This window comes from Callorhinchus milii, unplaced genomic scaffold (genome assembly GCF_018977255.1).
Source record: "Callorhinchus milii isolate IMCB2004 unplaced genomic scaffold, IMCB_Cmil_1.0 Scaffold4, whole genome shotgun sequence".
NCBI classification, from domain to species: domain Eukaryota; kingdom Metazoa; phylum Chordata; class Chondrichthyes; order Chimaeriformes; family Callorhinchidae; genus Callorhinchus; species Callorhinchus milii.
Window position 1 is genome coordinate 8,072,544 of NW_024704745.1, and position 12,625 is coordinate 8,085,168.

The 12,625-nt window shown below is 46.3% G+C and overlaps 1 protein-coding gene across 1 annotated transcript in view; it reads right to left on the bottom strand.

Moving 5' to 3' along the window:
* The window catches only part of epha3 (eph receptor A3), a 112,688-nt gene that overhangs the window by 33,174 nt on the left and 66,889 nt on the right, over positions 1–12,625 (bottom strand). Inside the window, exons 4-5 of the mRNA XM_007895703.2 lie at positions 7,016–7,171; positions 2,301–2,636 (exon numbers count right to left, since the gene is read on the bottom strand). Of these exons, the coding sequence (XP_007893894.1) occupies positions 2,301–2,636; positions 7,016–7,171 (492 nt within the window). The remainder of the gene's footprint in view (positions 1–2,300; positions 2,637–7,015; positions 7,172–12,625) is intronic.

The window sequence follows — 12,625 nt, forward strand, 5'->3', positions numbered from 1 at the left end:
ATCCTTTAGACTCTTCTGCCTGCTCCCCCCTCCCCACCCCCACCCAGCCAGCTGAATATTACAAGAGATCTGACATGTAAAAATCAACGACGACAACAATTTGCATTTTCAAGCGCTCCGAGACGCCATCTGGAGTGAAGGGCGCTATATAAATGCAAGTTGTCGTTGTTGTTATATAAGCCCCATTCACGTAACATCTCGGGAGCGCTTCACTGGGGCAGGGTCGGATGCCGAGCAAGGGAGAAGGGGAAAAAATCCTTATTTATAGCACCAACATTTGAGAGTCAAAAGATCTATGCCCTTTTAAAGAGAGGATGTCTAGCTCTTTAACTCAAATAGATCACAGCTGTAAAAACAGTGAGTGAAGCACAGAGTTACTATATCATGTCATCAGATGACTTAATAATTTGCGATATACTTTATGAGCACCTGTGGATGAGAAAGGGGAAGGGGGGGTGGGAAGAGAGTCTATATCAGGCAATAAAATTCTCTTTTACTGTATACATTAAACATGTGTAAAGTTCAGGTCTCAGGAATACTTAAGATCGAAACCACTGTAAACTTTACCCTTTCCTTATTCAAATATCCTTCCCTTCCTCCTGCCCCTTCTCACTCCCCCTCACCTTCCCAACTGGGTTCTTGTTTAGTACAGGATGTTGAATGCTCAACCACAGTGGCCTGTTTCGATTGCAGACCACGAATAGACACTTTGACTGCGCGGGTTTACAGCTTTATTCATCGGATGTGAAGGGATCGGTTCACACGGGGCTTGGGGTTCTTTGGCGGTGGAGCCAAGTAGAGATGTCTGGCTGGATGATAGAACAATCATTCAATAAATACAAATAAATATTTCCACTGGCAAGAGTGGGGGGCGGGGTGTGGTAGGACGAGTCGTGGTGTGGAGAGAGGTTGGTGGTTATGGGGTATTGGTGAAAGTGTAGATCCTCAATTCTGTCCAACTCTATACCCTGTACCCTGCACCAACTCTGCCTCTGCACACCATTTGACTCTTTGGTCCTTCACTCTTAATTACACAAACACACGCAGACAGACACACGTACACACATACACAAAGATGCACACATACAGGTATAGACAGTTAGAGGAGCAGAGATACACATACAGTACATTCTGTGAAGCACTTTGAGACATCTCAACGACATGATAAGGCGCTAGAACAAATGCAAGGATTATTTTTATTATTATAGAACAGTTCGAGAGACAGAGGATCAGATGCTCACACACACTCACACACACACACAGGTATAGACAGTTAGAGGAGCAAAGACACACACACACACACATATAGACAGTTAGGGGAGCAGAGACACACACACACAAACACTCTGGCAATTAAAGATGCAGAGACACACACAGTTAAGAGAAGCAGAGGGTCAGAGAGAGACACACACACGCAAACATATCAACACATGGTGACCCTAATCCGCCCTGTTTTCACGTTTGAGGCTGGCTTGTATTTGTGTGGATATGGAGCTCTGTAGAAACAGTCTCCTGGCCACTATCGTGTAATCCCTCCCTGGTATCGATTGTTGCCTCTCTCTGTGCCAGCTGGTAAATATTACACGTTACTAGATTAGTGTTCACATACAGCTCTGCTAATGTATAGACCACAGACCCTGCCGGCCATAATTTAATCAAGGGAATAAATAGAGCAGGATATGGTGGGATAACATTCTGTGCTTTCCTCCTTCATTAGAGATAGCCATCAGAGATCCCATCCAACACACTGGCCGAGATGTGTTCAGACAAAACAACCCCTCTTTCACCGCAGACACTTTGAGACAACTAAATAGAAAGAACAGAATAAACCCTACTCCATTCCTTTCACAGACTTAGACTGATCTTCTGCATGTCCCTCGAACTCTCCATGCCACAATTGGCGGCCGTGCTTTCAGCCACTGAGCCCCATATCTGTGGAACTCCTTGCCTCAATCCCTCCGTCTTGCCTCCTCTTTGCTTATCTTCAAATCAGACCACCTTAAAGCCTACCTCTTCGACTCCAGTCACCATTCTGCTTTGCTTGGAGCCTAGCCTTCGTCACAGTGAAGCACTCTGAGATGTTATCTGACATGAAGGGCACTCATATAAGTGCAAGTTGTTGTTATTATAAGGCGCTACGTCAAACACAAGGATTATTATTACCGTTAGGCTACCTCTCAATAGTCGCCTTTCCAAATCAGGAGCCCCTCCCCACCCCAATCACTCACGCCCACACTTTGCCCACCCACCGTTCCCTTCAAGCAATGAGGAGGAGGAGGAGGAAGGAGAAAGCCACTCACCGGCCTGGTTGGTGGTGATGGAGACAGCGGTGAACTGCGGAGGGGACGAGCTGAGCTCCGACACCCCGTTCACGGCCTCGATCTCGAAAGTGTAGTTGGTGTGAGCCAGCAGCTCACCCACGGTCACCGTGGCGTTGGCCAAGCCCGCGCGCCGCGGCAGGAAGTGGACGTGGCTCAGGCAGGGCTCGCACTGCGCCGGGCCAGCTCCGCACTTCTTACAGACCACGTTGAAGGTCACGTCTTTGCGCCCTCCCATATCGTCGGGCCAGCTCCACTCCAGGATCACTGAGGTCTCGTTGATGTTGGAGAAGACGTTTCTTGGAGCAGAGGGCGGTCCTAAAAGTGTGAACGAAAGAGAGGAAGAGAAAGAAAGAGAGAAAGGGGGAGAGGAGCAGCAAAGAAAGAGAGAAGAGAGGAGAAGAGAGAGATAGAGAAGAGAGGAGAGGAGTGGGAGAGGAGAAGAGAGGAAATGTTAGAGAGAGGGAAGATGGAGAGGAGAGAAGAGAAAAGACCAAAGAGAGAAGAAAAGTTAATTGAAGCATAGCAATCGCAACTTACTGAGGTACAATTAGAGGTAGCTTGGAAGTCTCTCCTCCCCCTCAGAACCTTCAGTTAGCCTAGGGCCAAAGCCTAGCAATTGCTAAAAGCTAATTTAGTATTAATCATTCACTTCCCGGCTGTTTATGGGACGTTGCTGTGCGCAAATTGGGTGCTGTGTTTGCTTACAAAATACAGTCACTGCACTTTACTGAAAATCTGGTGAAATACTTTGAGACGTCCTCGGGAGGTTGTGAAAGGCGCTATAACCAATGCAAGGATCATGCTTGATAGTCTGGGTTAAGGAGAGTGTTTGCTTTCAAAACTTGTAGTCACATTAACACTGCCAAAGCGCTCGTTTGGGTGTGAAACAAAATGGAAGTGGATGCTTGGACCTGGAGAGGAACTGGCCTCTTATCTAAGATTGTGGAAATAACCCCTCATCGCCTTTACCATTCCCCCTCCTGTCTTTCCCTCTCCCCCGATCATCGTCCCCCACCCACCCACCATGTGACTTCTCAGACTGCAACAATGCTTTAATTAAATCTGACTGAACCACAATTTCAGTTTAATCCGCCAGGCCCGCAGCCTTTGCTAATAAAACGTGACTGATGTCTAACTTTATTGAGAGATAAAAATACAGTGCACGAAAGCGGTTTGCGTCCGCAATTAATTTTACGATGAAATGAACCATTAATCCTCCGCCAGTGAGTTAACACGCTCCTGCTGTTTAACTCGCTGAATTCTTGAGGAGCCAGGTACTTTGTTCGTTTCTCTCTACAGATTAATGCGTCTTGCTTCTGTTACAAGCGCGTGAATGCGGTGATGAGCACGAAGAGGCACGTTATCGGATGTCAGCGCCTCGGGACATCCTCTCGAGGTGAAAGCCGCTATACAAATGTAATTTGTTGTTGTTATTCAGGAATCGTGGGAAAGTCACTGAGTTCGTATCATCTGGAAAAGTCGGTGAAGTAGAGCAATAATGGAGTAAAACACTGAATCATAGAAATGCACAGCGCAGAAAGAGACCATTCAGTCCATCGAGTCCGTGTCAACTCATCCGACTTCTTCCATCTGGACCACCCACATCCCTACACCAAGCTGCTTTTTCAAATGAGTCCATTCCTGTCCTCTACCACCTTTCCTGGTAACCCGTACCAGTTGTTGATAACTTTCTGCGTGAAAGAAAAACTTCCTGGTTTATGTCCCGAAATTGTCTTTTAAAATTCTAAATCTATGTCACTCTTGTACTATCATCGCGACACATCGTAAAGTATTGATCTGGGTTTTATTTTTCAACCCCGTTTAAAATTTGAGTCGTCTTCTCTCAAGACACGGCTATTAAAAAATACCAACTCCTAAGTGTTCCACGGATGTCAAAGTACAGAACAGAGAAAGTTTACAAGGAGACAAGTCACCAAACCAGTCACCAGAGGCAGGGATTCTTCCCACTGGGCTCCTGTTGACCCCACAAGCCGGAGCCCTGATGAGGAGTGCGGTCCCAGCTGATCAAGCAGCCGGAAGCTTGCCAGACAGTGCTCACAATAGCAAGCGGCATAGTTTTAGCAGGTTTAAGATACCTGAAGCGGTTATCTCCAGTGCACACTCTGGGATCACCTCAACCCTATATTAGACTCCGGCCAACATGAACCTAGTGCTCTCCTGGTTGAGGTGAGCAGGGTGCGTGCCTCCTGGGAGAGATTGTATGCGCAATCCAATCTAGCCAATGAAATATTTCCAGCACGTGCAGAACGCTCAGTAGTTTGGTTTGGAAACTTTATGGCGATGGGTTTCCACGTGAGCCAGCTGTTCCCCAGGATAAAAACAGTTCCGTGTGTTCAGTGGCCTCATGAGGTTCAGCCTCAACACGCACTGAACGATTGAGTTTTGTCAAAGGGTTGAGATGTCCTCGGGGGATTCCCACCTACTGCCACCACGGCAGAGAAATTGACAGTGGCCATCGATTTCAGTCACAGTGATGTTTCACTTACCGGGGGGGGGGAATTTGTTGTTATTCACCTGTGTATTGTTTGGGATAACAAGTGCTGAAGTAATCTGAAAGCCTAGTGGGTTCACTCACTTCTCCGCAAACGCGGATAAGCACGCATGACTGCCTTTCTGAGAGGGCTGAAGGGCGGTGACTCCACCGATATGGCAATACGAGCACCATCAGTCAATCTGCTGATGTGTATCGCCCATGAGGATTCCATTCCCTCAACACAGGTAGTCTGCGATGCTCAGCAAAAAACATAATAGATCCTCTAGACGACTGGTAACAAGGACACAGCTTGCTCACGGCAGAGTGGGGGGACTGCTGAGGAAGGAGGAGTGTTAAGGTGACTGAAAGCACAGTCAAAGAGCTCTTAACATGGGCTTTAACGGTGATGGGAAGTAGCCACAGGGACTCTGGGATTGAGTTTTAATTAGATTAGTTGTATATATATACAGGGTGAATCAGAAGTCCTATTCATACAAGTTTTAATTGTTAATTATGTTGGTAGAGAGTGTACAGCTAATACAGGAGAAATCTTTGTGGAGGTTTTCGTCACTGAGTTGATATGTATAAGCATCTGCATAGCATGCAGTTCGAACATCTCATGTAGACCAAGGAGTAAGGACTTTTGATTCATCCTGTGTACATGGACAATTTTACAATGAAGCTGTTAGCACCGAGCTTTCAAACTGGCTGTGACAGGCCTCGACTGTCTGCTCGTCATCGGACATCGGATGTGAAGCAGCGATCACACAAGCCAAGGCTGTTGGCGTTCATTAACACTTGGAGCTGACAGCCCAGTCTCACCGTGGACACGTGAGCAAGTGAAAGCAGAGGGACTGCAAATAGAAATTGGGTGACAAGTCGACCGGAATTCCTGCAGGTTTCAGCGATACAGGCATAGATGCTGGCGCTCCCTTTGTTCCCATGTTCAAGTTGTAAAATTCCTACTGCCTGTTAAAATAGCACAGCAAACAGCCATTTTGCTGTGGAAAATTTATAATGATAATAATAATAATGCTTGCATTTGATATAGCACCTTATAACGTCATGAGACATCTCAAAGTGCTTCATAGAACGTATTGTTAAGTGGATTGACTGTGTATTTTGTGAGCGAAATGCAGTAGCCAATTGTGCACAGCAATATCCCATGAACAGTTGTGGATTGCATGACCAATTTTATTTTGAGGGTCTATTACCCCTGGAAAGTGATCTGCCAATTGATTAACAACTGTGTTCCAACTTACTGTGGGTAAACAAAAGGAGGAAGGAAACTTGCCTATGTTCACCCCTCCCGCACCACCCCCCCCGTTAAAAGCCTTTTGGGTCTTATACCAATTCCAGATCTCGGGAAATTTTCCACGTTAAGTTTGTAGCAAAAGCACGGGCTCAAAGGCAGTTTTAAGGCTAAGACCATGAGAGATCCCAGGCCTCGGGCTTGTGGCCGTGAGGTGAGATGATCAAGTTCCTTCCATTCTTACATGAACCGAAGTCTAAGCTCAATCTTCGCTGGGTGTTTTATTGAATGAACCACCACTCACAATTAATAAGCTGCCACCACTTAGATTGATAAGGCTTTAAACCAGTTACTTTGAAAGAGTCACAGCCTTGTAATGAGCCTCCTATTGCTAATGACTGAAACATCTCTGATCCAGGAAACACAATGCGCCATCGATCCTCTTATTGTGGTAAGGTTGGGACCTCACTAAAAGGGATCAGAGTCCTGTAGCGTAGCGTATCAGTTAGAGCACTCGCCTCGCAAGCGAGAGGACCCTTGTTTGATTCCTGGGTGGGGTGAAATTTTAGTAAAGTTTCCTTACTCCACACATCTCTGTTTACCTAGCAGTAAGTTGTTATCCAGTAGTTAGTCAATTGGCAGATCGTTTTCGAGGGTTAATAATGCACTCAAAAAACATTTGGTCACTCAATCCATGACTGTTCATGGGACACTGCTGCATGCAATTGGCTGCCATGTTTCGCCCATAAAATATACAGTCAATTCACTTTACAGTATATTCTGTGAAGCGCTTTGAGCCATCTCAAAGATGTGATAAGGTGCTATATCAAATGAAAGGACTATTAGGATTATTATTATTGTTTCTCCTGTACGCCGCAGCCACTCTGCCAGCACGAGACAGGACCGAAAAGGTCAGAAACAAAAGAAGAGAAAAGATTGAGTACTCACTGGAGCATGCCATGGAGGCAGGATCCTTGTCCGATCGGAAGTAGCTCCTGTCACATTTGCAGGACACGGACCCCTGTGCTTGAGTGTGGCTATGAGGAGGGCACTTGGCACACTTAACATTTCCAGCAAAAGCTTTGTAGAACCCAGGCTTGCAGGCTGGAGAGGAGATCAAAGAGCATGAGGGTTAGTTCAACATTGCACACTACGCATGTTGTACGTTTAATGCCCAGTCAGGCCTCGCTATTCTGAACTAGCACTGCAATTCTTCTCAATGAGGGCTTTTCCTATTGAGTCCCGATGATAGGGAATAGGGAAAACCTCTCAAGATCGGAGTTCCTTTGTTATATTAATAATTGTTACATTTGATGTAACACCTTATCATGTCAACAAAATAACTCAAAGAGCTTCACAGGATTTCACCGTAAAGTGCAGTGACCGTACATTTGCAGGCAAACACAGCTGCCAATTTGCACACATTAATGTCTGACAAACAGCCAGTTGAACACAATTTACACCTATATAGCGTCTTTCAAGTTGGGAGGACATCTCAAAGTACTTGCTCGACACCTGAGCTGGAGATGGGAGCCAAGTCGGGTGGCCTTAAATGAGGTGAAGAGAGTCAGAGGGACTCCAGGATGGAGCTCCAGAATGCGGGGATAGAATGACTGAAAGCACATTTTAAGGGATTGTTTGCCCTGACACCAAGAGAAACTCCCTTCTCTTTTTGAACAGTGGCATGGGATCTTTAACACCTACCTTAACAGGCAGGCGGGACCTTGGTTTAAATGTCCAACCAGGCAGCCCTCCCCAAGCACTGCACTGGAGCATCAGACTAGACTATGACTCTTAAAAAGTCCCGGCAGGAGATTTGAACCCACAACTCTGACTTAGAGGAGAGAATGCTATCAGTCAGACAGACAGCTGTTGGAGCTACAGCTGAATTCTGCAACATCAGGGGTTGCAATTACTGTATTGTGGTGTTGTGGCGAACCTGGCTAATCTTGGAGTAAAAATAATTTGATTAGAAAAAATAATAAATAATCCTACACGACACCTCTCATCCCTTTTGATTGATTTTTTTTTACATACCAAATAGCTAGCTGTAATGAACATTACTTACATCTTGCCCACTAATGGAAGACTATAAATCATCCACTTTCAGTACGGCTCCCAACGTTAAGTGTAGAAGTAACTGAGCAGAGTTCCTCTGACCATTAATGCCCCCCTACTCACCCCCCCACCCCCCCATCACCCCTGTTACACAGAATTGCATCAATAAGAATCCACGTGAAGCTCAGCAAACATAATAACTTCATAGACTCATAGATGATACGGCATAGGAGGAGACTGGTCAACCTAATCTGATGCTAGTTCCTCCAATAACTTTGAGATGTTTTGATGTGGTGACAAGACACTTTATCAGATGTAAGAATCATTATTATTATTATTATCACCGTAATTCCAATTTCCTGCTCGTTCTCCAGATCCTTTAATATCAAGGGATACTCTGTGAAGTGTAGTGACTCTGTATTTTGTAGGCAAACGCAGCAGCCAATTTGCACACAACAATGCCCCACAAATGCAAACTGTGAAGCGAGTGAACAATTTTATTCTTGGAATTGCTGGCAGGAGATCGGGAAGATAGTATCACAGGATCTCCCTGAAGAGGGAGAGGGAACCTCGGTTTCTCGTCTAAACATCTCATCTAAATGACATTGACCTCCACAACACAGTGCACCCTTAGTTGTCCAATTCAATGTTAGCCTAGGCTGTGAATTTAAAGTCCCAACATGGGGCATAAACCCACAGACTCAGAGGCGAGAGTGCGAGCAACTGAGCCATTTAAATGTACGGTAAGGGTAAGAGGTGGACAATAACCTGAATTTGTGGAGCCCTCCACCTTACAGCTACAATTGAATACAGCCAGATTGACTCTGTTGACACTGTATTGACTGCCAAATACAACAACAAGAAGAACAACTTCATTCGGGATAGTATCTCAGAGTGCTCAGTGTGCACTTTTGGCTTTACAGAAAAACCTTCTCTTTTTTGGGGGGAGAAAAAAAAGCATTTCCGATTTTCTTCCGGTCCTTTGCAAAAATGCAGCGAATCAGTAAAAGGAGACACAGGCCGTGCAGGATGGCTGGGTCGCAGGCCATTAAAAGCTTGTGTGTTCCCGTTCATGCCAATGCGCCAGAGTGCCTTGCGAGGCTTGTTATCAAGGCGATGGCACTCCACTGAAAGGCCGCTTCAAACATTCATTTAGTGAGTCAATTTCAGAGGCCAGATGCAGCTCAAAGAGTTAAATGGTTGATTCTCGTTTCATTTTAAAATAAGAGACCAGGCCGGTTCTCACGCAGTTGGAAAATCCATTCGAGTCGCGGCAGAAAAAGGCTCAAGGCACAGGCACTGTTCCCAGACATCGAAGCCCAATTTGCGGGTGTTGACAGATTGCTTATTACGAAAAATATGGGATTATTGATTTTTTTTGTGGTGGGGGGGGAATCAAAAGAGCGTGACGAAGAATGCTTTTCGATTATTACACGTTTCTTAGTAAGACGTCCGTTAAAAACAATATTGCGAATTGAACACTGATTGACAGGGTTCACTGCCTGCCAATCTTTCATCTCATTCACACAAATGACTCACTTCCAGCACTGTTGTAAAGAGTATCAACACCATCAGAACACAACTCTGGGGCCCTGGAGCCCTTCCAGGTCTGCATGCCTAGTGGATGCTGCAGCCAGAATAAACCTGAGTGAGGAGCAGACCAATTGAGCTCAGCCAACCCTTGTGTGTCAGCTTGGTTCAGTAGCAGCACCCTGGCCTCTGAGTCAGAAGGTTGTGGGTTCATATCCTATGTCAGGACTTGATCTCACATTGTCTAAGGTGACAAGTGTTGCGTTGTCGGATGAGACGTTAAACCAAGGTCCCATCTCAGGTGGACGTCAAAGATCCCATGGCACTATTCGAAAAGAGAAAGGAGTTTCTCTCTCCTGGTGTTTTTGAGGCATTTCACTGTCACTGGCGGTTATTATCGAGTGCAAACATTGGAGTCCTGTAGCTCAGTGGTTACAGCAGTCACCTTGCAAGCGAGAGACCTGGGTTTGATTCCCGGCAGGGTGAAACGTTGGGGAAATTTCCTTACTCCACACACCTCTGTTTACCTAGCAGTATGTTAAGGGTTTGCAGCCAAGTTGGGGGTTAGAATCAAGAGGTGTGGAGGGTTGGGGATGGGATGTTATATAAATGCAAGTGGCATTTATTGACAACAATTGGGACAGGCGGGTATTTTGGGAACATGGCCCGGGCAGAGCTGGGTAGGGGTCACAGCGTAATTTACAGAAATAATAATAATAATAATCCTTGCATTTGACATAGCGCTTTTTACGACTTCTAGACGTCTCAAAGCGCTTCACAGAATAGACTGTAAAGTGAATTGACTATATATTTATGAGCGAAAGCCCCCAGTGCTCTATTTTCTCATTCGCGCTCACTAATGTGAAGAGCAGTCAAACAGTGATTGAAGACAGATGGAAAGCACCTCCCACCCTCTCCTGCCAGTAGCACGTTCAACACCTTTGGTGTCAATTTCTCACCGCCCGCTGCTCTTTGCAAGCCCCAGCGTAGTGCAGGCGAGGGCCCTGCATGGCCGTGCTAATGGAGCTCACAATACAGGTGGCTGCGCTCGGAGCTTAAAGGGGCCTTTAAATCTTCATGTTAAAGGTGTACGCAAGGCTGCTTTTTACATATAGATCATCAGAATGCGGGCAACGAGTGAAACTTGCAGAGTTTCATATAGTGTTCCTAAGTGTTAACCATCACAAGGAATGGTCAGCAAGTCACTGCAGAATTCACCTCATTGTATTCTTTCACACACGACACACCCACACATAAGCAGCACCTTTTCTCATAAGATTGTGGTATAAAAGCACTAGGGAACATAATAGAATTCTATATCAGTTTAGGTTCTCATAGGAGAGGAGGGGGTAGGGGATTTGGGAGTGAGACCCCGATCTGGGGGGTGGAGGGAGAAATTCCACTTGGCCCTTGTCTTAAGTCCTATTTTCTTGTCCTTAGCGTTTTAGAGCATGCACATTTTTGGAAAAGACTGAAATTCAGCCTCAATCTTTGAAGCTAAAGAACCTCTGTAGGTTCTGATAATAATAATATTAATAATAATAATATGGTGGTTTGTGGGACATTCCTGTTTGCAAACTGATTGCCGTGTATACCCGCAAACCACACAATCTTTACAGCGTTTACAGTCTACCCTGTGAAGCTCTTTTGACATTTCCCGATGTGAAAGGGGCTATACCAAGTGCAAAGATTAAGATTGATATTATTAAACATAATCCTTGCATCTGATACAAGCCCTTTCATGTCGGAAGGACGTCTCAAAGCGCTTCACAGGAGTTTCACTGTAAAGCACTGTGTAGGTGAACATTGAAAGGCTTCAAAACGAAGCCTGAATTTTAGAAATGTCCAAAATTGGCACATGTTCTAAAAATAAATCAAGGAAAAGAATGTATAGCCAGATCCAGGTGGAATGTCTCTTCCACTTACCCCTTGAGCACCCCCCAGGCCCCCTCCCCCCGCCTCAACACCACCACCCAACCAGAAGGCCAGCAGCTGACTGGCTGGAGACCAGCCGTTGTTGTTTCCTACACACTGTACAGCAAGCAAAACAAGAGGCTAAACAATTGCACAGGAAAGAGCAGAAAGCATTCCGCTGAGGAATAAAGGGCTAGGATTGCTCTTCTCTCCTGAGAGGGGGACTTTGAGATTGGGTTTCACTCTCACTTCTCTTCCCTCAGCTGTTACGGGTCCATGTGATGCTGAGAATGAAGTCGCTCACTGTCCCAGGAAAAGCAACAGCTACGGGGCTCCCATTCATCTCCCATTCATCTCCCAGAGGATACAGTTCAAGATCCTGGTCCTCGCCTACAAAGCCCTCTATGGTCTTGCTACCCCCTTACCTCTCTGATCTCCTAACCACCTACCATCCTGTTCGCTCCCTCCGCTCAGCGGGCACCGGCCTGCTTCACGTCCCCCGCCTTGCTCGCCCCAATATCGGGGGGCGGGCCTTCCGTCACTCTGCAGCCACTCTACTGGAACTCCATCCTGCAGTCCCTCCGTTTCACCTCCTCCCTCACCACCTTCAAGACCCACCTCAAGACCCTCCTCTTCGATCGTGCTTTCGATCTCCCTGTCTCCCCCTTGCCCCCCGCCCCGACCCTCAGCTTGGGTCCGAAACTCTGTCTGTCCAGTGCCTTGGGATGTCCTCCTGATGTGAAAGACGTTATACAAATGCAATTTTGTTGTTGTTTCCCAACCTAACCGAGCTTTTGTCTCACGAGATTTTTTTTGGGGGGGTGCGGGGTCGGCCGGGGACTGACACATGAGGAAACCCGTCACCACGCTTAAAAGTATCCAGGCCAAACTGAGAATTCCATGCGTCCTCCCATCTATACATGAAAATCCCAGAGTTAGATTGTTGGAATAGAATGAGCACTCTCTCCTGGAGGGACACATCCTGCTTTACCTAAATCCGGAAAGTATTAGGCGCAGGTTGGCAAGAGCCGAGGCTTGGGGACCCCAGAGTGTGCG